General features: G+C 45.6%; 1 protein-coding gene across 5 annotated transcripts in view; it reads right to left on the bottom strand.

The window, feature by feature from the left end:
* Positions 1-7,803: 7,803 nt before the first annotated feature.
* The window catches only part of UBE2V1 (ubiquitin conjugating enzyme E2 V1), a 35,041-nt gene continuing 15,713 nt past the window's right edge, over positions 7,804-27,131 (bottom strand). For 2 of the 5 annotated variants that reach the window (XM_066387522.1, XM_066387523.1), the window contains 4 exons: positions 21,371-21,519; positions 13,872-13,942; positions 10,514-10,639; positions 7,804-9,261 (listed from right to left, as the gene is read on the bottom strand). In XM_066387522.1, the coding sequence (XP_066243619.1) occupies positions 9,115-9,261; positions 10,514-10,639; positions 13,872-13,942; positions 21,371-21,401 (375 nt within the window). In that variant the 5' untranslated portion in view covers positions 21,402-21,519 and the 3' untranslated portion in view covers positions 7,804-9,114. Of the gene's footprint in view, positions 9,262-10,513; positions 10,640-13,871; positions 13,943-21,183; positions 21,321-21,370; positions 21,520-27,131 lie in introns of those variants that run through there. The other 3 variants (XM_066387521.1, XM_066387525.1, XM_066387526.1) reach the window with 2 other exon arrangements.

The raw sequence follows: 27,131 nt of genomic DNA, 5'->3' as shown, positions 1-27,131 counted from the left end.
TCACCAGCTGGGACCCAGGATCACTGGCTCGAGCAAGGGGTTACTCGGTCTGCTGAAGGCCCAGAGTCAAGGCACATATGAGAAAGCAATCAATGAACAACTAAGGTGTCGCAATGAAAAACTGATGATTGAGGCCCTGGCCGGTTGGCTCAGTGGTAGAGCATCGGCCTGGCGTGCAGCGGTCCCGGGTTCGATTCCCGGCCAGGGCACACAGGAGAAGCGCCCATCTGCTTCTCCACCCCTCCCCCTCTCCTTCCTCTCTGTCTCTCTCTTCCCCTCCCGCAGCCAAGGCTCCATTGGAGCAAAGATGGCCCGGGCGCTGGGGATGGCTCCTTGGCCTCTGCCCCAGGCGCTAGAATGGCTCTGGTCGCAGCAAAGCGACGCCCCGGAGGGGCAGAGCGTCACCCCCTGGTGGGCGTGCCGGGTGGATCCCGGTCGGGCGCATGCGGGAGTCTGTCTGACTGTCTCTCCCCGTTTCCAGCTTCAGAAAAAAAAAAAAAAAAGAAAAACTGATGATTGATGCTTCTCATCTCTCTGTCCCTATCTGTCTGTCCCTATCTATCCTTCTCTCTGACTCTCTCTGTCCCTGTAAAAAAAAAAAAAAAGAAAAGAAAAGAAAACCTCCTTCAGCTGATGTTAGAGGCAGTGAGCAAAGATGAAGGAACCCTGTGGTTGGACGGTGGGGACTTGGGCCCTGGAGCGAGGGTTCCAATTCCTGTTCCGCCACTTACTCACTGTGTGACATTGGGCAAATTGCTTAACCTCTCTGTACCTCAATTTCCTCCTCTGCCAAAGGGGGAATAATAACAGTTTTTCCCTCAAAGGCTTGTAGAAAGTGACCAGAGTGACTCTATGTGACATGCTGGCCTAGCCCTTGGGCATGGCTAGTGCTCAAGCCACTGACACCGTCACTCTTATTTCCCCGAAGGACACTCACTAAATACTTGTTGAATGAATGGAGCTGGAAGTGTGGATGCTGCTGTGTCCCTGGGTTAACTGGGGAGCTGTAGGGAGCCCTGTGATTTTGAATCACCCTGTAAACTGTAGTGTGCTGTACTCACTAGATGCCACGGCTGAGTCAGCGTGTTCTCGGTTGGAGTTTGTGGGAAACGAGCAGCTGAGGGTCCTGTGTGTTTACAGACAGATTCCAGAGCTGGGTGCTGATCAGGAACCAGGGCAAGGGGGCTTCTGGGTCTGGCTTTAGGCCTCTGACCACAGTGTCAAGTTTGTGGAGCAAAGGGTCAGGAAGCCAGTGAGGACAGGGAGGCCGGAAGTGGCGGGCCCAGTCTTCTGGCCTGAATTATCTGGGAAGAAAAGTAATCACATTCCATGGCTTGGGCGCTGAAGCCACTGCAGGAGGTGAGGGGGTGGGGGAGGGACAGGGCTGGCCTGGGCAGGTGGCGTCTCCACCTGAGATTCAGCCCTCACCAGGTGCTCCCAAATTGTGAATGGGGGACATGGCAGGCAGGGGACATCTCCTGGGGAAGGCTCTAGGCCGGGGTGCCCTCAGGGACCCTGGAACAGGCTGAGCTGGCACCTCATGCCAGGCAGTGCCCACTCCCACCTCTCAGGCCTTGGGGGCCACGGGTCAACAGAGGGGACTGCTGATATTATAAGCCATAGATAGAACCTGAAAGAACTGATGGCCCTTCCTAGGATGGTCCTGAGGGGTGTCCTCTCTCTGGTGCCACTTGTGACTGGATGTGCCAACTAGTCCACCCTTCAGGAAAGATCTTATTTCCTCCCAACTGGATTCCAGCCCAGGACAAGGGTGGGGTGGGGGCTTTTGTAGCTCCCAGATCACTGCCTTCCTCTGAGGAAAAGCTCCTAGTGCCTCCTGCCCAGCCCGGCCCAGGGAAATCAGCTATTGACTCAGCTCCCCCTCTCCACCCACTCTTGCACAGTTTCTAGGCCATAGACAAGGGGGCTTAGGCCAGATTTGGGGGATGTCTGGGTCTGGGCAGGGGCTCTTCCAGCCAGAGGTGGGACTGGAAAGTCATTCCGAGCTGGCTGTGGATGAGGCCAGCACACATGTGGGAGAGGCCTGAGATCAAGTTGAAATCAAGGCAGCAGCAGTTGGACTCTAGCAAATCCTTCCTTCCTTCCTTCCTTCCTTCCTTCCTTCCTTCCTTCCTTCCTTCCTTCCTTCCTTCCTTCCTCCCTCCCTCCCTCCCTCCCTCCCTCCCTTCCTTCCTTCCTTCCTTCCTTCCTTCCTTCCTTCCTTCCTTCCTTCCTTCCTTCCTCCCATCCATCAGGTATTGCCCTCCCCAGCCTAGTATAGCACATCCATGTTCATTTATCTACTTGTTCAGTGTCTACTATGCATCAGGCATTGTGGGCTTTTAATGTGGCGATGTAACATGTACCCCAGGGCCTTTGTTTTTGCCATTCCCTTTACCTGGAACTGTCTACTGTGCCAGGTTCTAGGCATGGCAGGACCCTCCCTCCCCCCAATACGCACACTTAAAGTCACCTCTCACCAGCCCAGTGCTGCCCTGCCCTCCCATTCCGTTCTGTTGGGTATGTTCTTAATTCTTCAAATATCACTTTGTCTATTGTCCTCTTTCTCCCTTCAGAAATCCGCTCCACAAAAGGTAGGTTTCTTTGTGTGAGTTTTGTTCCCAACAGAGGAGTCAGTACACACCGCTCTATAAATGTGTGTTACATGAAACGTGTGTTAAATGAATGAATGAATGACAAACCAATGGGGGAAAACTCCATTGGGGAAGCTTAGGGATGGGATTTGGCTCCTAAGCCAGTTGGAGAAGATGAGCAGTAAACTGAGGCCTGAAGGAGGGGACTGGGTGGGCAGGTGAAGAAAGGGGGAAGATGGTGCGTTCTCAAAATGCCTTCCTCCAAGAGGGCATTAAAGGTAGCTCAGAGGTGGCAACTGGTGATGAAAAAAAAATTTTAAAAGCCTTTACTCCATAGCCACCGTAAAAATCGAGACTTTAAAACTAAATTCTAGTTATATGTGCTGCCAAAGCGAGCACCAGATTTTTACTAAATTCTGATGTCTGGCTTCTCTCGAAAAAATCAAAAGGTTTGGCATCTTGATCTGGCATTCCAGCCGGTCAGTCCACCAGGTCACCGCGGCCCCCAGCAGGTCCCTGAGGCTGAGTTTTCCAGCCCTGCGGCCAGAGGCAGCGGTGGAGACTCGGCACGACCCTCTCCTCGCAAGCACACCATGACTGGGTGACGTTAGCCACGTCCTTTCTGGGCCTCAGCTGGACCTCTGGGCTGGTAGCCCAGGTGTACCAGGTAGGGGTGGAGCTGCTCCAGGTCTGGGGGTGGGGTGGAGCTGCTCCAGGTCTGGGGGTGGGGTGGAGCTGCTCCAGGTCTGGGGGGTGGGTGGAGCTGCGCACCCCTCTCCCCGGGCATTCTGCAGGGTTCCCCTGCGTCAAATGCACACAGCCAGATGCCAGTGAGCCTAGCTCAGAGACGGTGCCTCCCAGCCTAGAAGCCACATCTGTCGCCTCCTCCACGCCCAGCCCTGGGGGCCGGGCTGGGAGCCGACTTGGGCCGGGCTGAGCCGGGCAGGTCCGCAGCACGCGGGCGCCCTCTGCAGGCCCACAGCGGGCATCAGGCCCGAGCCAGAACCGGGAGCCCCAACGCTGGAGACCCGGGTAGTTTCACTTTTCCTGGAATGGAGTAAAAGAGAGTCTTTACATACCAAAGACTGTGAGAATCCCACTAAAACCTCGTTGTCCTTACAACCAAAAGGCACGGAGAGGTTAGGGACCTGCCCACCAAGCTGGGGTTGGCCTGCCTGACTCTAGATCCTGTCCTGGGACCCATGAGGCAGAAAGATTACCGATGACCTCACCTTTACCCACTCACTCATGTGTGTCTGTCCTTCCGTCCGCTTACCAATTCACAGACTTCACCTGGGACTGCCAAACTTCTTAGCCAGTCCATCTATTTGTCCCACCACCAACCAACCAACCAACCGCTCTGCTGCCTATCCACCCTTTAATGAGTACATGGCTGAGGTGGCAGGAGCCTCACAGGCCAGCAAACCCTTCCCTTCTCAGTGCCCATGCCTGGCAGGTCCACCTGAGCCGGAAACAACATGGCTTTTCAACTTGAGAAAAGACACCCAGTTTCACGCATAAGAAACGCACATGAAAACTGGGAAATAGCCCCTTCAGCTCCAAGGCGGCCAGGCAGAGCAGTATGATCACAGAGAGAGGGAGGGAAGCAAACTGTCCTCCTGCGTTGGTGGGAGGGGAAGTTACTACTTCTTTGTAGGCAACTTGAAAATGACAAAATTAAAAATACTCCTGTCCCTGGATAGAGAAGTCCACTTCTAGGACTTCATTCTGTGGACGAGCATGTGCATGTGCATGGCACGCATGCGCGCGCACACATGCACACACACACACACACACACACACACACACACACACACACACACAACCCTGAGGCTAGTGAGCAAAACTGCCTCAGTGTCCACCAGCCAGGGCCTGGGCACCGGGGTGGTGGCACACCCAGTTCCTGGGCGCTCTGCAGCACAGAGGGTTCCCTGGGCGCTGCTCTGCAGGAACCCCAAGAGGTCCTGCTAGGGAGAAAAGCTTCCTGGGAACAGCCAAGTGGAGGCCACGTTCCCAATAGGATTAGGAAAAAGAATGGGTGGGATGAAAAGAGAGTGAAGGAGAGGCCCCAATCATAGGTACCTGGAGAGGATGGGGTCAGAAGCAGGAGGGAACTTCCATTTGATTCTCTTTCTACTGTTTGAATTAACTTCTAGGTTCATGTAGTCTCTAATTAGTAACAATGAAAACGGGGTCTGCAGCTCAGGTTTGCCCACTGGGGTGTAAGGGGCAGATTCATATGAACAGGGGCTGTGATGTCTCTGTCCTTCACCTCCAGTGTGGCTGCCACCTCCGTCCTCGTCACCACCAACAAATATACCTGCTTCTCGCCAATTCCTTTTTCTTTTTAAAAAAGATTTTATCTATTGATTTTATGGGGGGCGGTGAGAGGTATCAACTCATAGTTGCTTCATTTTAGTTGTTCACTGATTGCTAGTCATATGTGCCTTGTCCAGACAAGCCCAGGGTTTTGAACTGGTGACCTCAGCGTTCCAGGTTGACACTCTATCCACTGAGCCACCACAGGGCAGACTGTTCTCACCAATTCTAAAATGGAGAGTTTCACATGTTAGTCTGGAATTGGGACGTTTCTTACAATCACGTCTTACGCTTATAACGGGTAGCATGTTTTCTCCGAGGACCCACAGCCTGTTCCTGAGCAGAGCTTCCAGGACCGCAGGCCTCCCAGAGGTCCAAGGCCACCGTGATGGTCTCAACTGGGGCCGGCCGGCTGTGACAGGGAATGAAGAGTATCTCCCAGAGTTGTGTGACTTGCTTTTTATTATTAACACAAATTTTGGGAGATTTCACATAAAAATGCACATTCACGGCTTCTCTTGGCAAGACTGGGCATTTGTTGAGCCCATATTCCTGACACTGAGTAGTACCTTCACATTCACCCATCATCAGCCAGAATCTTCTAGATGTGGCCCATGTCGTCTTGTTCCTGGTGACAACATCACTAGTGCAATGAGGTTGACTCTGGCACTGAGATCTTCCTTCTTCCAAGGTCACCACCACCAATGTGCAGCAGCAGCTCTGACCAAAAACAGTAGTGACGTCGTGGAAGGCTCACCAAGCCTTTCGGTACGTTCCACGTTCCGGTACCATCCCCACAGCTCGGAACCAGGCGAGCTGCCCTTCCTCGGAACCACCTCTTCTGTGTAACGAGAAAGAGGAAGCCCCGGTGCCTGTCCCTTGTCCTGCCACAGGGTTCTGTGGTGGGGGAACATTGTGGGGCTAGCACACCGAGGGGAGGGAACATGACCGAGTGTCCCCTCACTCTCAGGGCGGGGGGTAGAAGGGCAAGGGGCCTCGGGACCTGCCGGCAGTGTCGACACTATCCACGTTGCTACATCATAACTAGGGGCACTGTGTATCAGTGGCATCCCCACACAGAGGGCCAGCAGCTTCCTCAGCAGAGACACAGCTCAAAGGACCTGCCCTCACCCAAGATTGTGGGCAGGAGAGACCCATCACTGGTTTGCTGTTGTCAGTTCGAGGGGGGGCTTTATCCCCAACCCTGTCAGGTCACTGTGGAGACCTCCCTGCCTTCTCACACCTTCAGGTTCTACAGTGAGTAACAGTGGAAGTATCTTCTCTCAGGAGAAGACCTGGCAGGAGCTGGGGACTAGTGTGATCCAGGGAGGCCACCTGCTTCTTCTTTGCCCTAAGTTTAGGCCTAAACTCCAGCCATAAACTTTACCACCTGTGAATCCAGCAGCAACAATAAAGGGCAGGCCACACAGCTGAGGGTCATAACCACAGCTTGCAGATCCAAAACAATGGTCACAAGAAAGTTCTGTTTCCAAAGGTCTCAGCCCCACTCCCTGATGACCCCTGAGAAGGGGGGACACTAGATTTCAGGTGGGACTCAGCTGCTCTGTCACTCAGCACAGAAGAGTGCTGTCTTTAGGTTTCACTCGGAACTGGCTTTGGGGGTTTTCCAGCAGGATTTTGAAATTTCAGAACCTCTGTCCTTTCTCCCTTTGGAGAGTTGAGTGAGGGTAAAGAACCCACAAATGTCCCTGGCCCAGTCCCCTTTCAGGGAAGCTGAAAGGCAGCGATTCACTCCAGAGGGCTCAGAGAGGGCCATTGGGCAGAAATTCGGGCAGTGCTTTCTGTTGGGTGGCTTATTAGGAACAACCTGGCTCTTTCCACACAGCCAGGTTCTGACATCTGAGCTGGCCCCGACAGCCACAAGGGGACGGATGGCCTGGCTCCTGCCACAAGACACCGAGGGTGTGCCTGGTGGCGGTTGGGACCACAGCAGGAAGTTCAAATCCTGGGTAGAAACAGCCACAGATGTTTCCACCCTCATACATTGAATGGTAGTCAAATTGTCAATCATCAGATCAAAAGTCCTTCATAGATCAGAAATGTGTGACCCCCCCCCCCCATCCAGTAGACAAAATCCAGGCAATAAATAGCTTGTAGCAGAGACTTGTAGCTGATGTCCACAAAGCTACTTAAATCAAAGGATGCCGCCCCCTTTTTTACAATCTTTTAGGTCGGATTGGCAAACTACAGTTCACAGGACAAATCTGGCCCACTGCCTGTTTTTGTATGACTCCTTGAATAAAGAACCAGTTCTGCAGATGAACATTTGCAACTGACATAATAGGGAATATTAACTTCGTATTCCAAGTAAGCAAAATGTTCTCCCTTAAAAAAGGAATTCCCATTTTTTTTTTGGTTAGGCGGCTTGTATCATTGCAAAAAAATTGTAGTCAATTACATTTTGAATTTCATCAAAAATTTTTGTGGAAATTTGTTTTCTCATATACTTACATAATATCTTTGACTTTGCGCCTTGGCCCACAAAGCCTAAATATTTACTAACTTAGGTCCTTTATAGAAAAAGCTTGCCAACCCCATTAGGACATCAATTAGAATCCCAAAGCATCTAAACCTTTAAATTCTGTTCCTAAGTTATTATATCAAGAGGAAGAAGCGCACAGCTGCTTAAATATTAATGCACACTTTTTTTTTATTATATTAAAATCAGGCAATGGTCTGACAATAAAAAGGCTGCTTATGGAATACTGTTATGTTAAACTTTACTTACAGGACATTAAATCCTTACAACTAAGGTTTTTCCCCAGAAAAAGATTAATGGAAACATCAATTGCTTTTCAGACTTGATAGCTGCTGCTTCAAAAGGTGGTTTTACACAAACACTAAATTACAAAAAAGAAAAAAAAACCCCTTTAGAACACAATGAATTGCTTTTATTTTGGTATACATCCACACCTCAGCATTTAGTGGTCCTGAACAGAAAAGTGGGAAAACGCAGCAATTTGCCAGGAAGTCCAGCCCGCCCATTTCGGGGTCCTGCCGTGCACACCGAGTTCTTGCTTTATCCCTGCTGAGGACCGCGAGAAGCTGCAGCACCAAGACCAAAGTATGCACCGAATTCAAGGTTCCTTGTGTTCCAGTTGTCAGATTCCAAACTAGACCCAAATGGACGGCAAAGGTGACCAAATGAGAACCCTGTTTAAAACGTCAATTTGTAAAAGGAAAACCAATCATAGGAACAGAGAAAAATTCATTCAGAGGGACCATGTGTGCTTACAAGTGTCTTCTGTGGCCTTCCTGAGCTAAAAAAACGCATCAGCTGATGACAGCAGAGGGTGGCAGAGCTGAGGACCTAGCGTTCATTTCCTAGGCTGGTGGCGAGTCATGAATGTGGGTCCAAAATTAAACGAGGGAGGTCAGACTCTTTCCAACCTCACCTGATGGCTTCTGGCCAAAGCAAGGGAGTGTCATGGAAAGTGTTGGGTGGTGAAGGTGCAGAAGGGGACTTGAGAAGGAAGGAGAAAGCAGCACCCCTCGATATAAAGGTGGGGGGAAGAGATATGGGGAAAGCCCTGAATTCCTCACCAAAGGCCAATTTTGGAGGGGAGCAGAGGGGGTTACAATCTATGCTTCGGCCAAGGGTGGCGGTAGAGTGGGGGACGGATGGCTTGGAAAGGGGGCATCATTTAAGACTTAAAAAAAGAAAACAGGGGTGCAAACTAAGCACCCCCACACACCCAGCAGTAGTCCCACAGGCTGTGACCTGAAACCTTCACATCTACTCTAACAAGCCACCCCAAGCTGGAGGGCTGTTCCAGGGAGGGCAAGGGTGGGGGGAGGGGACCGGGAGAAGGCAGAGACCCCAGGCCATGTAATCAGCAGCAAGGTGATTGTGTGATGTGTCTTTTCACAGTTGAGTTAGATGTGCCCCACCAGTTATGATGGGCATCAATTTAAATATACTTTCTTGATCCCAGAAGTTCAACTATGTGGACAGTGGTTACACTTGACAGGATGATTTGTTATAGCACAACTTATATATTTCAAATGGACAAAAAATTAGTATCATTTACAGTATCTTAAGATAAACTGCCTTTGAATGGGAACTTCCTTTCCAGTACTTTGAGGTCTACAAGACGTATCTAGAAAATTTACTACTGTGGAAAATGAAGACTGCTTAAATCGAATGGGGGGAGGGGTGGGCCTGTGGTTTTCTTTTTGATTAATTGCTGTAACACTGTCCTTCAGGTGGCTGAGGGAGTTTCATATTTTCTTTAGACATCATTAGGCGCCGAAGCTCCTGCAGGACAACTTTGATGCTATATGAATTCTGCCATTTTGCTAGCACTGATATGGCTCTTGGGTCCACCTATAAAAAGGCAAACAAATACCAATTACTGATGGGCTCTCCAACAAAAGAATAGCTGTACACTGGAGTTAAGCTACAGTACAAACTTGAGTAAACGCATTTTTCAAGTTGAACATACTGATCACACAATGTTATCTGACAAGCAGAATACCTGCAAGATCCCTCCCACCAGTCTGTCTTTTCTCTTTTTATGTCCCAAACCCTCTTGTCTGGGAGAAGAAAATTATGGATAAGTAAAGCCACTGTTAGAGAAATGGCTCTGATACTCAGAGCCAATTGACTCAACCCAACCAGCTCTGAAACAGTGACCTGCTTCTGGACCCACTGCTACCACTGCTCAGGGCCTGTCCCTTCTCAACTCGACACCAGGTGGTTGATGATAAATATGTGCAGGGCAGTCGGAAGAGCACAGACAGTGGGTGGCCTGGGCCCAAGCTCTAGTGACAAGGGCTTCCCTCAGAGTCATACCCTCTCAAGTTAACACAGCATTCCCTAAAAATATTTCCCAGAGTGTGGGTAGGGTCCAGGGTTCTGGACTTTAGGTGGAACTTGGATACATTATATACAACACACAGTAACAGGATCACCTCTTTTTAATATTTTTCTCCTAAGTCTTCAGAATCCCTCAAAATAAAGGCTTAGTTCTCATGATGGGCCACACCCTTGAACACCTGCTGATCTCTGCTTCGAACAGGAGAGCAGGCCTCAAAGGCTCAAAGCCCTTCACAAGCAACATAAGGAGGAAGAATTTATTAAACTTTGCTTTGTTTTCATAGTATTTCTTGTTGCCATTACTGCCTTATGACAAGTGAGACTGGTTTCCATTTATGGTAGTAAAAATGGTTGGAACAGTAAGTTAAAAAAAGCAAGGTCATTAAATACAAAAAGTATTATATTCCAGTGGTCCACAAATCAGGCCCACAAGGTCAAAGTGTGACCCTGAGCAAGATCTTTTATCTCTGTGCCTCAGTGTCCTCATTTCTACCTCATGGGGGTATATCATGAGGACTGAATGAGCTTGTATCTCAAAGTGACCAGCACACCACTGGCCCAGAGTGAGTGCCATGAGTCATAGTCAAATGCAATTGGGAAACAGGCCCCCACCCCAAATCTGCACATGTTTGTACTACAATACATTTTATCATCAAATTACCAAGGAACACATGGGATCAGGCCTGAAGTGCCCCTGATAGTAAAGTCCAAGGCTTTTCTCAACCCTGTGGAACAGGTAGGGGCAGAAAAAACAACTTACCACGCCATTAGAACTATTAACTCCATTCATATTAATTTTTGTTACAAATCTTACAAAGGGGGGTGCTTCTGGGTATTTAGGTCCACATTCTATTTTAAGGCTGTATATTCGGTTTTCATAAATTGTCTGGAAAAGAAGGGTACAAAGATGTCAGACAATTAAAAAGAACTCAGAAAGGCAGACAGACCTTCTGAAATCCCACTACCCCTGACTGCAGAATGGGTGCATCTGCTCCATTACCCAAAGTCTACGTGCTATTTGATAGGGCAGTGGTAACTAGTCCCTACACTAGTCTCTGGAATTCTGGCCTTGGGGGAACAGAAAGACAGGAAAGTTAGCATCACTAAAGTTTTAAGTTAGTATTATTACGGCTAATCAGATGGACTTGTTTCTATGTTAATTCCTTTACTTTGCAGAGCTGTCCTGCACTCTGAGGATGGTGCGTAGAGGCATTCTCTGTTCTGGGAAGCCACGTTAAATGTCTATCCACGCCAGGATCATCAGCCAGTGCACTGAATGTCGTTACCTCCAAAGCATAGAACAGGTATCTCTTTAGGGAACTTCAAAATTAAGCAGAAGGTGGGGGTGGGGGGGTATGAGAGCTGCTTTCCCACGTCACCATCATTCTGAGGCTGTGCACTGAGCAAGGGATCTCAACCAGTAGGTACCAACCCTCCCTTGCTGTCTCTATGATGACCTGAGAGATTATAGGTATTCAGTGTGCATGCGTGTGTGTGTGTGTGTGGGGGTGTGTGTGTGTGTGTGCCAAGGACACCAGGCCTGCATGGACAATATTCCTGCCTCAAACACCAGCCACGCCTTTGCTGGGAGACACTGGCAAAGTCCAACCCCCCACATCAATGAACTTTTCACTGAAATGTCTACCCAATGAGAAGCAAAATGTGCTGCCACTAAGGCTGTTCCTCCTGCCTACAGTACCCTGAACCCACCCGAATGCGCACACAACCTTTCAGACCCCATGCAAACATCACCTAGTCAAACACCTCCCACTTCAAATATCACAAAGGCCAGAAGGCTAATCCACAGCTTTCTGTCCTATATGAAACTGCACTGTTATCACTTGTACCGGAAGACCACACTGTGATGTCTCCCACTGAAGGCAGGGGCCACCTTCACACGGTTCCCTTCTCAGGCACCTGTGCCCCTTCCTCAGTGCATGCTGAACTGAACAAACAACTGTTCTCGTGTAAACAGCGACATCTAGTGATGTTTGGGGAGATAAATTACAGAGGATGTGATTTAAATCCCTGAAAACTTTGTGTCTAAAGAGTAGCCTGTCTCTAATAAAAAAACTGGAACATATTTTAAGATTCAGAAGGCATTCATAATATACCCAATAGAAACCTTTCACATCCCCTTTAGAGACCCTCAACTATAACAAAACCAAAACTTAAATCTGGATTTCCACCCACGCTCAACCTCCCCCACCATCTGGCAGTGAGTTAAACAAAAACCTAACAGCCAGCCATAGTTCCCTTTTCCATATCCCTGCCTTCCAGTCATCAGAAAGTCTCAGCTTCTACCTCCAAAAGAGACCCCACGCCCACCCACTTTCCACCAGCACTCTGTACCTCATCCGAATCTCCCGAGCCTGCTTTCTCTCTAGCTCCCTACAGTCTGTTCTCCCCAGAGCAGCCTGGCTGACCTTTTAAACCCAGAAGCTGTCCCTGTGGGCCACTGCCTCCAACGGCTTCCTAGTGACCCGGGAAGAGGCCCACATTCCCAGAGTAGACCCGGTGCAGCTGCCGTCCTCTCCTTTTACGCTGCCTCCCTCCCCAGGCCCTCTCCTTGCTCACGGAACACACCACCTTCTCGCTATCTTGGGTCCCTCTATGCCAGTCCCTCTTCTGCGTCCCACCTCTCTCTTGTTCAAACAGACTTTCCTCTCACAAGCCCCCCTGAAGATGGACACCCAGGCTGGTGTCAGACCTGCCCACCCAACACAGAACAAGGAGGGCAGGGGCCTCAACGGAACTGGCACTCAAGTGTTTGTGAGGGAATGAATGCTGCCCTTCGTGTTCACATAAATGCACAGCTTGTTGCCATTAAGGAGTTTCCTCAGAGGGAAAAAAAAATCACTCAGTAAACCTAACAGGTAGGATGCAAACAGGGACATGATTTCCACACAGAGGAATGGAAAATATCAAAAGTCCATCCTCAGAACCCAGCAGTCTCCATAGCAACTACATACTAAGTGTTCAATCCACTGCACAGATCCCAAATCTATCCCTGCATGTCCTGCATTAACGCTCAATGGTTTTGTCTATCAGACAAGTCAAAGACCATGGGGACATGGGCTCGTGGTCACTGCCAGAATCACAATGTCTTTTAAAATATCTGATACCACACTTTGGAGGCTCTGATGCATCAATATATTCATCTGCTGGTATGTTGTGTGGCTTATCAGATAAAATTTCACTGATGTCTATTAACAATAACAAAAATTGTTAAGAAGGTAAGCAGCTTATTAATAGGATTCTGATTATTATACAGATTAAATGTTAACATTACTCTTGACACTATGAAGTCTAATTTAAGAATATCCATGCTATCATTAACTTCTTAGAAAGAAAAAAGAAACACTGAATTCTGCCCACTGATGTTCAACTGGAAATTTTATTATAACCCAGTAAAAAATGCCTCAAATCAAGTGAACATAGAGACCCTGAAGGGTCATTAAAAAGCCCAAAGTAAGACTTTTATAGAGAACAGAGTTCCCGTTTTCTTCTTTTGTTTGTGAGTGCTCCAGGCACCTGCTAAAAACGTTTTGTGGAAGAAAGGAAACGTGCCTGATGGGAGAACTGCTAGAACATTCCGTCTCTGGAAGAAACACAGTTCTTAGGATTCATTATTTGATCATGAAACAAACACTTTCCACGCTGTTGAGGCGCTGAGCTTCACTAGATCATTTGGCAGTGCCTATCAGAATGTGAAACAGGCATGCTCAGACCAGCAAGACCATTTCTAGGAATTTCCCACAGGCAGACTCATACTTGTTCACAAAAATGTGAAGCATTGTCTGCAACAGCAAAAATAACTAAATAGTCTTAAGTGTCTACCTGCAAGGAACTGACTAAACAAATATGGCATATTCATATGATTAAATACTTTGTAGCTTTTCAAAGGCTGAGGCACACACATTGCCAACACAGAGCTGGGTGCAGAACACTTACAATCTGTAAAAATAAACAGATGTCTCCCCCTCCAACATATATATATATATATATATAATCCCAGCCTAATCATGAAGAAAAACATCAGGCATATTCCAAGAAACATTCTACAAAATACCTGACCAGTATTCAAAACTGTCAAGGGCAACAAAAACAAGAAAAACCTGGAATTGCCACAGCCACAAGGAACACAGGATATGACGACAAAATATAATGCTGTATCTTGGGTAGGATTCTGGAAGGGAAAATAGACACAAGGTAAAAACTAAGAACACCTGAATAAATTGTGGACATTAGTTAATAATAATGTATCAATAATTTGTTCACTAGTTTTTATAAATGTACTACTATACTAAAATTAATATAGTAACAATAAGGGAAATGGGTAGAGGATGTATGTGAACTTCCCATATTAGCGTTGCAACTTTTCTGTAAAATTATTATAAATTAAAATTTATTTGAAAAATGTATATGAGAAAAGAAAAAAAGGCATTGACTTAAAAATATACAAAGAAAATGATAAAATCTAAGTTAATATATAATAAAATGGTGACATTACGTCAACTAAATATCAACTGCTACTCCATTCAAATCTTAATGCAGTTATATAAAAAGTGTGATTAATGTGGACACATGCTATGTTAGAATGAAAGGTAAGCCCTTACAAAGTAAAACTGGAGAGCCTGAGATCTTAATGACTCGGATGTAGACAGGTAAGTCAATACAGAGAAAGGTGCGAAGGGAGACGCACCACACGTGGCTCATGGGGAATCTGGGGAGAGTGGTAGGGATGCGGCAGTGATGGATAAACCAGAAAAAAGACACACTAGGTATTTTAACAGAGAAGTTAATATAGGGAATCGGTTACACTGGTGTCACTGGACTGAGAAAAAGCTTTAAAAAGGGAACCTAGAGAACAGGTTGCAGCTGATCAGACCTAGAGGCTCAAAGGAGAGGTCACTGGAGCTGAACAAAGACCTCTGAGGAGGGACCACAGTGAGGTCGATGCTGGGAGTGCCCCCAAAAGCTGAAGGCTGGAACCCACGGCTGATGCCAGAATGAAGGGCTGTTACGAAAGTGGCAAAGACAGAACAAGCAAACAGGAAGGAGCAGGTCCCTGCTCCCGGCCTTTTAGGCCCTCTCAAAGGAAAAATGGAGTTTGCAGAGTGCCAGCCCTAGTATCCAAAGCAGAGCAGAGAAAGGTGAGCTTGGAGCTTACTAATTGGCACCTGCACATGCCCTCTAGACCAGGAGTCCTCAAACTTTTTACACAGGGGGCCAGTTCACTGTCCCTCAGACCGTTGGAGGGCCAGACTATAAAAAAAAAATTATGAACAAATCCCTATACACACTGCACATATCTTATTTTAAAGTAAAAAAACAAAACAGGAACAAATGCAATATTTAAAATAAAGAACAAGTAAATTTAAATCAACAAACTGACCAGTATTTCAATGGGAACTATGCTCCTTTCACTGACCACCAATGAAAGAGGTGCCCCTTCCGTAAGTGTGGCAGGGGCCGGATAAATGGCCTCAGGGGCCACATCCGGCCCACGGGCAGTAGTTTGGGGACCCCTGCTCTAGACAGTGACAAGACACCATTTTCCTTTATACACAAACTTTCCCTCTTGCCACTAGTCAGGGAATCTGAGTGAGCCACAGGACCCATCTAGAGTCCATTTTATTCATTTCTTTAAGTCAGTCCTAGCGCCACAGGAATATTCTATATCCGAAAGACTAAAGTGTCGGGTTAACCACACAATACTAATACAATAAAGAGGCACTTGCTCCTTCTCATCTGCTTTCTGTTTTTGTCGGTGTCACCACAGCAAGAGCCCCTCGGCCTCCGCAGGGACCAGCAACAGAGAGTCGCTCCTCTCCAGTGCTAGGTCCCAATGGCCCCAGCCACCTTCCCTGCCCTCCGAGCCTTGGGCAGTGGCTACTGTTTTCTGTAGTGTTATCTCTGTGTTCTCACAGTGAACCTTTTTTGCTTTTTCCAGTCCAACACCTATTTGATCAACTTCCTATATTATCTTTGTTGAAATACCTAGTATGGTTTCTCTTTTCTTGACTAATGCAAAGAGTTAAGGGGAACAAAGTGAACTTCTTACTCTACATACTCTGTATTGTTTGTTTGTTTGTATTTTTCTGAAGTGAGAAGCGGGGAGGCAGTCAGACAGACTCCCGCATGCACCCCACCTGGATCCACCCAGCAAGCCCACTAGGGGGTGCTGCTCTGCCCATCTGGGCCATTGTTCCATTGCAACCAGAGCCATTCTAGCGTCTGAGGTGGAGGCCATGGAGCCATCCTCAGAGCCTGGGCCAACTTTGCTCCAACGGAGTCTTGGCTGTAGGAGGGGAAGAAAGAGATAAAGAAGAGGGGGAGGGGTGGAGAAGCAGATGAGCGCTTCTCCTGTGTACCCTGGCTGGAAATCGAACCCAGGACATCCACACGCTGGGCCGATGCTCTACCAATAAGCCAACTGGCCAGGGCCTCTGTATTGTTTAAAAATTTTTTGAGACTATATTCATACATCAGACATGTAACTTAAAGCTTTTAAAAAAGAGACAGGTCAATATGTACCGATGTGGAAAGATGTCCACCATCTGTTAAGTGAAAAAAAAATTACAAAATGTTATGCACAGCAAGGTCTTATTTGTATTAAAAAGGATATGTGTTTGTTTGTGTACCCACAGCAATAGCCAGCAGAGACACACCACACACCAAATGACCAGTTTTCATTCTGTGGGGAATATAGAAATGGGGAAAGAGGATCATTTCCTTTTACTTCATACACTGCTGTAATTACTTTTTGTTCTTCTTTATTATTTTTTTTAAAGATTGCATTCACTGATTTTTAGAAAGAGAGAGAGAGAGAGAAGTATCAACTCATAGTTGCTTCACTTTAGTTGTTCATTGAGTGTTTCTCATATGTGTCTTGACCAGGCAAGGGTTTTCAAACTGGCAACCTCGGTGTTCCAGGTTGACACTATCCACTGTGTCAGGTCAAGTTACCTTTTGTCCTTAGGTATGGATCCAGTACTTTTAGATACCCAAGTATGTAAACAAACACATACCCAGGCTCTAACCCACACATAAAAACACTATCTGGAAAACCCCAAGGCATAACAGTGCTTCTTAACCGAGACGATTTCTGTCCTGCCTAGCCCTCCTAGGTACGGGTGGGAACTAGGCAACATCTGGAGAAATTTTTGGTTGTCACAAGTTGGGGAGAGACATGCTACCTGCATATAACGAGTAGAGCCCAGAGATGCTGCTAAACATCCTACAATGTACAGTACAGCTCTACAACAAGAATGATCCAGTCCAGTATGTCACAGTCAAGGCTGAGAAACCCTGCTCTATAATCTGTCTACTGTTGGCACCTCTCTAGTCAGAATAGAAATACTCTACATATAATGCTGAGGACAATGGACATCTGCCTGAATTTGCCAAGGGGCATTTGCATGGGTTCAGGGGTGCAGAACTTGCTTTCCCTGAAGTGGGGGAGGAAGGCATTCAAATAGCTTACACACAACATAAAGATGTATAGTAAAAAGCCAGTCTCTTTTCCACACTGGCCCCCACCAGCCAGATCCCTTTTGAAGAAGGCAACCATTGTCACCAATTTCTTTTATGTTCTTCCAAAAGTATACTAAGCATACATGAGCACAAGTATTAAGTATGACCTCTTCCTTTCCCCTACTCTCCCCCATCCCATGTGACAGTATGTTCTGTATACTGCTTTGTACCTCCCTTTTTTCACTTAAATATCATGGAGATCATCCCATTTTTAAGCACATGTAAATTTGTATCATTCATTTAAACAGCTAAATAACATATAATATGGTCAACTGAAAGATCCTGAGGCGGTTTCCAATATTTTGCTACTATTGAAGATGCTGCATGAAATAATTTTGTACACGCAGGCTTTTGGGCAATACATTCAAGAAAAGCTGAGTAAATTCCTAGCAGAATGGCTGGGTCATATTGTATACATCTTTTAAATTTTAATGGCTTTTCTTTAGAATAATACAATAACAAAAATATAACAGAAAGATGAGTTACTCAAGTGCTCAATTTAGATGCTTTAAAAACCCCCATACATACCCTGTATGCTAATCTTAAAACAGACTGGTCACTGTCACTGCATTAAAATTAATAAAAATAAGATTAAAACAACAACAACAACAACAACAGACTGGTCACAGGAAGCACCTAGAAGCAGACAGTTTCTTTTATGACTCTGCTTTTAATCTTGGGGGTCAGGACAATGAAAACTATAGGAGTTAAAAAGACGATAACAAGTATTGGTCAGGGGAGGCAGAGATATCGAAATCCTGCTGCATTGCTGGTGGGAATGTAAAATGGTGAGCCACTGTGGAAAGCCAGTCTGGGCAGTTCCTTAAGATGTTAAACACAGAGTTACCTTATGATCCAACAATTCCATTCCAGGTATATACACTCAAGAGAAGTGGAAACATATATCCACACACAACCTGTACTTTATAAATGTTCATAGCAGCATTTTTTATAATAGGGGAAAAGTGGAAAAAATCCAAATGCCCATCAACTAATTAATGGATAAACAAAATATGGTATATTTATATAATGGAATATTATTCAGTTATAAAAATTTAAGTGCTACTACATGGATAAACCTTGAAAACATTACACTAAGTAAAAGCCTAGTCACAAAAAAGCACATCTTAATGATTCCATTGATATGAAATGCCCAGAACAGGCAAATTCAGAGATGGAAGTAAATTTGTGATTGTCAAGGATGAGGAGTGGGGGTTGGGAGTGGGGAGTGACTGCCAATGGGGTTGGGGTTTCCTTCTGGAGTAATTAAAATGTTTTGAAATTAGTGATAGTTGTACAGTTCCGAGTATAGCAAAAACCACTGAACTGTACATTTTATGTTTTCCATTAATTTTTGAAAGAGAGGAAGAGGGGGAAGGGGAAGGGAAAGAAAGAGAAGCATCAATTCATTGTTCCACTTAGTTGTGTACCCAGTGACTGCTTCTCAAATCTGCCCTGACTGGGGCTCAAACCAGTGCCCTTGGGATCGGGATCAAGCCAGTGACCCCGGGATTAAGCCAGCAACCCTGTGATAGAATGGTGAACTCGGTGCTCCAGGAGCACTCTCTATCCACTGCACCATCAGCCAGGGCCGAATTGTACATTTAAAAAGCGTGTCCTATGGTATGTGAATTATATCTCCATAAAGCCATTATTTTGTTGTTGTTGTTTGTTTTTACAGAGACAGAGACAGACAGACAGGAACGGAGAGATGAGAAGCATCAATCATTAGTTTTTCGTTGCGACACCTTAGTTCACTGATTGCTTTCTCATATGTGCCTTGACTGTGGGCCTTCAGCAGACTGAGTAACCCCTTGCTCGAGCCAGCGACCTTGGGTCCAAGCTGGTGAGCTTTCCTCAAACCAGATGAGCCCCGTGCTCAAGCTGGCAAGCTCAGGGTCTCGAACCTGGGTCTTCACATTCCAATCCGACGCTCTATCTACTGCGCCACCGCCTGGTCAGGCAAAGCCGTTATTTTTTTAAAAAGGATGTATAGACAGCTCCTTGCATGCTGAAGTTATTAATGAAAAGTTAGCCCTTTTTGTAAAGAGATAAACTGAAACTCAACTGATCTAAAGTGTTTTAGGTAGAACAGAATATCTTCAACAAAATTTAGTGGTTCATTTTATTTGTTCATTTGTTTAAGTGTATATAATTCAGTGGTATTTAATGTATTCACACTGTTGTGCACTGGTTCACTGTTGTTAGAACCTGAAAATCGGTCTGTTGATTAACAAATCTACTGAACAACTAGTCTATTCATTTTTAGTTATTCCCAGGTGCTCTGGGGGTAAGGAGTAGGGACTAATAGTTCTCATCCTCAAGAAGGAGATGAAATACAGTAAGGGAAGCCATTGCCATGCAATGGACTTTCAGAGACAGCAAGACAAATGATCTGTATGAAGAAAAGAGCTTTCTAGATCAGGTTTTCTCCAGTATTTAACAGATCCAGAAAAACTCTGGCTTTCATAGATTTAAAAAAAGATCAAGAAATGAGTAAAAAGATATTGAATATATATATATATTTTTTTTTTTTTGTATTTTTCTGAAGCTGGAAACGGGGAGGCAGTCAGATAGACTCCCGCATACTCCCGACCGGGATCTACCCGGCACGCCCACCAGGGGGAGATGCTCTGCCCATCCGGGGCGTCGCTCTGTTGTGACCAGAGCCACTCTAGCGCCTGGGGCAGAGGCCACGGAGCCATCCCCAGTGCCTGGGCCATCTTTTGCTCCAATAGAGCCTCGGCTGTGGGAGGGGAAGAGAGAGACAGAGAGGAAGGAGAGGGGGAGGGGTGGAGAAGCAGATGGGCGCCTCTCCTGTGTGCCCTGGCCGGGAATTGAACTCGGGACTTCCGCACGCCAGGCCGACGCTCTACCACTGAGCCAACCGGCCAGAGCCGATATTGAATATTTTTAAACCCTGTAGCAAAACTATAGCGTTACAAAAATCACTCAAGAAGTAACATTAAATGGCAAAGCCCGTCTTTTGCCATGAGTGTTTATGACAGTCGAAGATCAACATTAGGTTGTCCTAACACTATGAGCATGACAATTCCTGGTTTAAGTTGGGGCCATGACCCATGTGACTTTGTGTCTCCCACAGAGGTGGTGCAGAGCCTTGCATGCAGTATTATCCTTAGGCACAGGCAGAATCTCCTACTGCTTGTCTGAAAAAGCATCACGTTATGGAATCTACATCTTCACTCCCACATCCCATCGCACTAAACACTCCAGATAATTCTATAATGGGAACAGAGGAAAACCCAAAGTATAAACAGGAGGGACACAATATAGCACTGTGGTTAAGAGCCCAGGCTCTGGAGTCAGACCTGGTTTGGGAATTTATCAGCCATGTGACTTTGGGCAAATAACTTTACTTCTGTTTCCTCACATGTAAAACTGAATGCAACTACACAATAACTGCACCTAGCAAAAGGTTCTCGTGAGAATTAAAATGACACTCTGGGGGGTTTAATCAGAAAAAAAGGGTTAGCTGGCATTATGAAGCCTGGGAACTCTCACAAATCACAAAGCTCTAGAAGAGCAGTCACTTTCCACTCTCTTCTTTGCAAAGGCCTCTGGGCCTAAGAGTGCCTGGAACAGACCAGAGTGGACAAGGCAGGGGAAGAGCCCTTTGTTGAAGAGCCCAAAATGAGGATACAGATGCATGGCAGAACTGGAACACAACAAATGTAAGTCACAACGGAAGGTTTTCCAAGGTTCATCTGGACACTGTCTTCAGGAACGCTGGCTAGATCTGGAGCCTTGTTCTTTGATAAGCCCAAGAGTTTGTTTGTTCTAAACTACATCTGAGGGTATAATTACCTTAAACCTCACTGTCTACATTGTCATGTAAATTCACACTATGAGTCTAAACAGGTTTTTGCTTACCATTTAGAGGGATTAAACAGGATCAGAGGAGGTTCAAATATATAAACTGAAACTGGTCAAAAAAGAATAGCCACATTTCAGAAAATATACCCTTGGTGAGCTTTTTCCAGGATAAGGCTAGTGTTTTTTAAAAGGAGGCACAGTGAATTTAAGACATTGACATTTATAGCCGTAGCTCGACGCTTACTCTTGGAGGCCCAATTATCATCCCTGTCCATCTTGTAAGTGTCATGTCTTCGTCATCTTCTAGACCCCAGCTAACTGTGCCATCTCCTACTCCTTTCTGGCCTTCTTCGAGTTCTTCCAACAGTCGAAAATTGCGAGGGACTTTTACTCCTAAAATAAATGGAAAGAAATTCAAGATACTAGCAACTCCAGGGGAACTTGTAAACCTAGAGTAGTTGCTCATTATCACTACCGGGGAACGAAGATGCTAACATGCAAATAATGGCTGGAAGCTGTTGTACCTCAAACTTTCTGCTTTCCAAGCTAATGGTAATTGACCAGCACAACCAGAAGGAAGGGTGTACAGTTTTATTACAGGTGAAGTGATAACTAAACCAGGGCTCAATGCCCAAACCTAGGACACCCTACCCCATTCCCGTGGCTTTGACAAACTTCATAAAGGGTTTACATGTGGAAATGTTGATTAATTTGGGTCCACCAGTTCGAGATGAAAACCATTAATACCAAGTGCTAACAAAAGTGCCTTGGAAGAAAAGAAGCAATTTCTTTTTTTATTTTTATTTTTTTTACAGGGACAGAGAGAGTCAGAGAGAGGGATAGATAGGGACAGACAGGCAGGAACGGAAAGATGAGAAGCATCAATCATCAGTTTTTTGTTGCGACACCTTAGTTGTTCATTGATTGCTTTCTCATATGTGCCTTGACTGCGGGCCTTCAGCAGACCGAGTAACCCCTTGCTCGAGCCAGCAACCTTGGGTCCAAGCTGGTGAGCCTTTTTGCTCAAGCCAGATGAGCCCACGCTCAAGCTGGCGACCTCGGGGTCTCGAACCTGGGTCCTCTGCATCCCAGTCCGACGCTCTATCCACTGCGCCACCGCCTGGTCAGGCGCAATTTCTTTTGTTTGTTCTTATTATACATTTCTGAGGAGAACAGTGTGCTCACTTGTTGGAATGACTTTCATACTACCTTAGGAGGAAGAGTCACCCTGTGTCAAATAACAATGATGTCCTCTTGATCAACTAAGAGTCAAATGAAGGGACCAAGGACAACATTTTCAATTGGTTAAGCCAGGTTTCCCTCTTAAAAGAGAAAGTTAAAGAGGGTAGCCAGTTCTCTGATTTACTTGCTTTTACAAATCCCAAAGGCTGACAAGGATTTCATGAAAGCAAGTACACAGACACATCTCAGTTTCCAGCCACTACTTCAGAGTTCCAGCTGAGGCTTGAGCAGTTCCTGGGTTTCTCCCAGAACAAAGCCTTGGTACTGGGGCCAAGGGGAGAGGAGGCTGTGGGGGAGCATAGAGCATATATCCTAGTCAGTGGTCCCCGACCCCCAGTCCGCAGACCGGTACCGGTCTGTGGGCCATTTGGTACCAGTCCACAGAGAAAGAATAAATAACTTACATTATTTCCGTTTTATTTATATTTAAGTCTGAACAATGTTTTATTTTTAAAAAATGACCAGATTCCTTCTGTTACATCCATCTAAGACTCACTCTTGACGCTTGTCTCGGTCACGTGATACATTTATCCGTGCCACCCTAAAGGCCGGTCCGTGAAAATATTTTCTGACATTAAACTGGTCCATGGCCCATAAAAGGTTGGGGACCACTGTCCTAGTATATCCTCAGGTTGCTCTCCCAACCAGTCCTGCCTACCTTTCCTTCTTCCTACCTCTTTCTCTGGATAAAACTCAGGATCCAGGCAAATTTCGAGCTTTCTTTGACTCAAACGCTAAGTCCCCAACCAGCTAGACTCTCAGAGGTAAGCAGCTCTTAACATATTACTGTGAACAAAGACCAAAGACCCAATGTGGGGGCACTCAGGACTATGGACAGTGTTCCCTGTATTTCCCAAAAACAGATGCGTGCTGCCAATAATTCAATTTTAATAAATATCTGAGCTTCTACTATATATCAGCCACTTTTCTAGGCACCAGGGAATAAGCAATGATAAAACCAAAATACCTGCCCTCATGGGGCTTACATTCTAGCAGGATACATATAATTGCCAAAATAAATATGCAAATTATATAGTTTAGCAGAAGTTGGTGTTTTAGAGCAGAAAGTAATGAGGGGAGGAGTTACAATGTAGGGTGATCAAGGAAAGTCTTATTACAATCAGGTGTCATGACTCAAGACCTGAGGATGGGGAGCCTGACCTATGGGTAGCTGGAGGGAAAAGCTACCAGGCAGAGACCTTGCCCACAGTGTCAAAGAACAGCAAAGACGCCACTTTAGCTGCAGCAGAAAATTAGGCACTCCAACTGTTACTGAGTGACACAAAAAAAGCCACTAGAGCCTGACCAGGCGGTGGTGCAGTGGATAGAGCATCGGACTGGGATGCAGAGGACACGGGTTCGAGACCCCAAAGTTGCCAGCTTGAGCGTGGGCTGATCTGGTTTGAGCAAAAAGCCCACCAGCTTGAACCCAAGATTGCTGGCTTCAGCAAGGGGTTACTCGGTCTGCTGAAGGCCCACGGTCAAGGCACATATGAGAAAGCAATCAATGAACAACTAAGGTGTTGCAACGCTCAATGAAAAACTAATGATTGATGCTTCTCATCTCTCTCTGTTCCTGTCTGTCTGTCCCTGTCTATTCCTCTCTCTGACTCACTGTCTCTGTAAAAAAATAAAAAAGCCACTAGAGTTCTAACAGAGGAGTAAAAGAATCTGACTTGTTTTTAACAGGATCCCTCTGACTACCGTGTGAAAAACACAGAGAAGGGAACGAGGACAGAAACAACAAGGAGGCTACTGCAAGAATCCTGCAGAAGATAATGCTGGCGTGGACCACGGTGATGGCAGCGAAGGTGGTAAGAAATAGCACAATTCTATTTTCTTTTTAAAAAATTGTTTATTGATTTTAGAGAGAGGAAGGGAGAGGGGGAGAAACACCAATTCATTGTTCCATTCAGTCATACACCCATTGGTTGACTCCTCCTGTATGTGCCCAGACCAGTATCAAACTTGCTACCCTGGTGTATTGGGGCAATGTGCCAACCAACTGGCCAGGCCAATTCTAGATGTTTAGAGGTCTGACTTGCTGTCAGATTGCCTGTGAAGTATGAGAGAAAGGAGAGTCAACTATGGGCCCTAGGCTTTTGGTCTGAGCAACTGGAAGGATGGAGTGACACATTAGATGATTTTAGGTGGCACATGATAGAACATTTGCTTTTACAGTCATGTATTTATTTTTAAGAATAACTTAATTAAGGCAAGTGATATTATACTAACTTCCTATTTATGTTAATAGTAAAAATCTTCCTTCAAAAATAAATGTAAGCAAGAGAGTCAATGATTGAAGTAAAATGTCAAATAGCACAGCAAAAATCTGACAGCATAGTTGAAGGGCTTGTCTGGGAAACACTGGGATTCTTCATCCATAGAATGCCAACTGGATTATTCAACTATTTTGGATTAAATCTCTTCCAGAAAAAAACCACAAAACTGAAAATGTTTGTGACATTATAGGCAAAAAGCCAGAAAATACAACATCTTTTGTTCAGAAAGAGTTAAAACTAAATCTTTAATAATTCTAATTTGGTTTAAAGGGAAAAAACCCCACTGTGCATTACTATTGGTGAGTTTATAAACCTAAACTAATAAAAATGAATACTCAAAGAGCACAGAATCATACTAATAGGACTGATAAATAGCTCCAGAACCTGTTCACAGATGGCATAATGAGCTGAATTGTGTCCTCTCAAATTCACGCTGAAGCCCTAACTCCCAGCATCTCAGAACGTGGCTGTATTTTGAAACAGCGCTTTTAAAAGGGGTGATTTAAAGTGAGACTATTAGGCTGGGCCCTAATCCAATTTTGACTGATGTCTTTAATGAGAAGAGAAAATTTAGACACTCACAGAGACAACAGGGATGTGCACTTCCACAGAGTCAAGGCCATGTGCAGACACAGTGAAAAGGCAGCCAGCTGTAGGCCAACGGGAGAGGCCTCAGAAAAAACCAAACCTGCTGACTTGATTTTTTTACTTTTAGGCTCCAGAACTCTGAATCAACTTCTGTTGTTTAACAACCCCCGCCCCGGTCGTTATTTTGTTATGGCAGCTCTAGTAAGCTAATACAGATGCTAAGTGACATCTTAAATTGGAAGGAATTAGAGACCAAGATGGTAACAGTGGTTATCTCTGGGTATAAAGATTATGGATGATTTTACCCCCTTTTCTGTATTTTTTTATTTCTTTTACCTCTCGTTATTATTGTGAAACAGAACAATAACAATACACTTAAGGACCCGTGTCCATCATACTTCACTTGCACTTGCTATTCCCTCTGCCTGGAGTGCCCCTCCCCCAGATAGCTACCAGTCATGCTCCCTCACCTTCTTCAGGGCTTTAGTTTATGTAACCTGATTGCAGTAAGGGTCACAGATTCTCTGAGAGTAAGAACCTCACTTAATGCATTCCCTAAGTGACTAACTGTAAAAGTGTCTGTTTTAAAATATTATCAAACTTGTTCAAGTCAAACGCACAATGGTAAAGCACAACAGTTTCCATAGTGAAGTCCTTCATTATTGAATGGAAGCTGCTGTTTTTGGCAAGATAAATATGCTACTTTCTTGTGTCAGATAAAATTTAAGTCAGGCTGGATTACCTATTTCTGGTATGACCATTTCTCTTGTAAACTTTGGCAAAGAACATCCTTATGGCTAGAAATGTTACCTCTTCAATCTAACAACCAGCTCTGAGCAGGACATCCTTTTTTTCTTTTTTTTTTTCTGAGAAAGAGAGAGAGAGAGAGAGAGAGAGAGAGGAAGAAAGATAGATGAGCAGCACCAACTCATAGTTGTAGCACTTGAGTTGTTCACTGATTGCTTTCTCATGTGCCTTGACCAAGGAGCTCCACCTGAGCCAGTTACTCCTTGCTCAAGCCAGCGACCTTGGGCTTCAAGCCAAGGTCATGGGGTCATGTCTATGATCCCATGCTCAATCTGGCAACACCCATGCTCGAGCTGGAGACCTCAGGGTTTCGAACCTGGGTCCTCAGAGTGCCAGTCTGATGCTCTATCCACTGCGCCCCTGCCTTGTCAGGCTCATCAGGAAATCTGAATCCAAGTGTCACAAGTTCATTGCTATTAGTTTCAAAACAAGTGATGAATTCGTTATATTTTATTTTTTTAGCAAGAAAGAGAGACAGACAGGGACAGACAGACAGAAAGAGAGAGAGATGAAAAGGATCAACTTGTTGTTGCAGCACTTTAGTTGTTCACTGATTGCTTCTCATACGTGCCTTGACCAAGGTGGAGGTGGGGGCTCCAGCTGAGCCAGTGACCCCTTGCTCAAGCTGGCAACTCTGAGGTTTCAAACCTTGGGTCCTCAGCATCCTAGGTCAACACTCTATCTACTGCGCCACTGCCCGGTCAGGCTCAAGTTATATTTTTCTGATGTTTGATTCCTACTTGTGAAGTAGGGGAAAATATACAGTGTGTCTATAAAGTCATGGTGCACTTTTGACTGGTCACAGGAAAGCAACAAAAGACGATAGAAATGTGAAATCTGCACCAAATAAAAGGAAAACTCTCCTAGTTTCATACCTATTTGGTGCAGTTTGATGTGGGCTCACGCACAGATTTTTTAGGGCTCCTTAGGTAGCTATCCCGTATAGCCTCTACAGACTCGTCATTGACTGATAGCCTACTAGAACGGGGTTTCTGCACCAAACTGCCGGGTTCCTTCAACTGCTTATCCCACCCAGTAATGTGATTCCTATGTGGTGGCGCTTCGTTATAAATGCATCAATATTCA

This window comes from Saccopteryx leptura, chromosome 5 (genome assembly GCF_036850995.1).
Source record: "Saccopteryx leptura isolate mSacLep1 chromosome 5, mSacLep1_pri_phased_curated, whole genome shotgun sequence".
NCBI classification, from domain to species: domain Eukaryota; kingdom Metazoa; phylum Chordata; class Mammalia; order Chiroptera; family Emballonuridae; genus Saccopteryx; species Saccopteryx leptura.
This window is presented reverse-complemented; position numbering and strand designations above follow the sequence as displayed.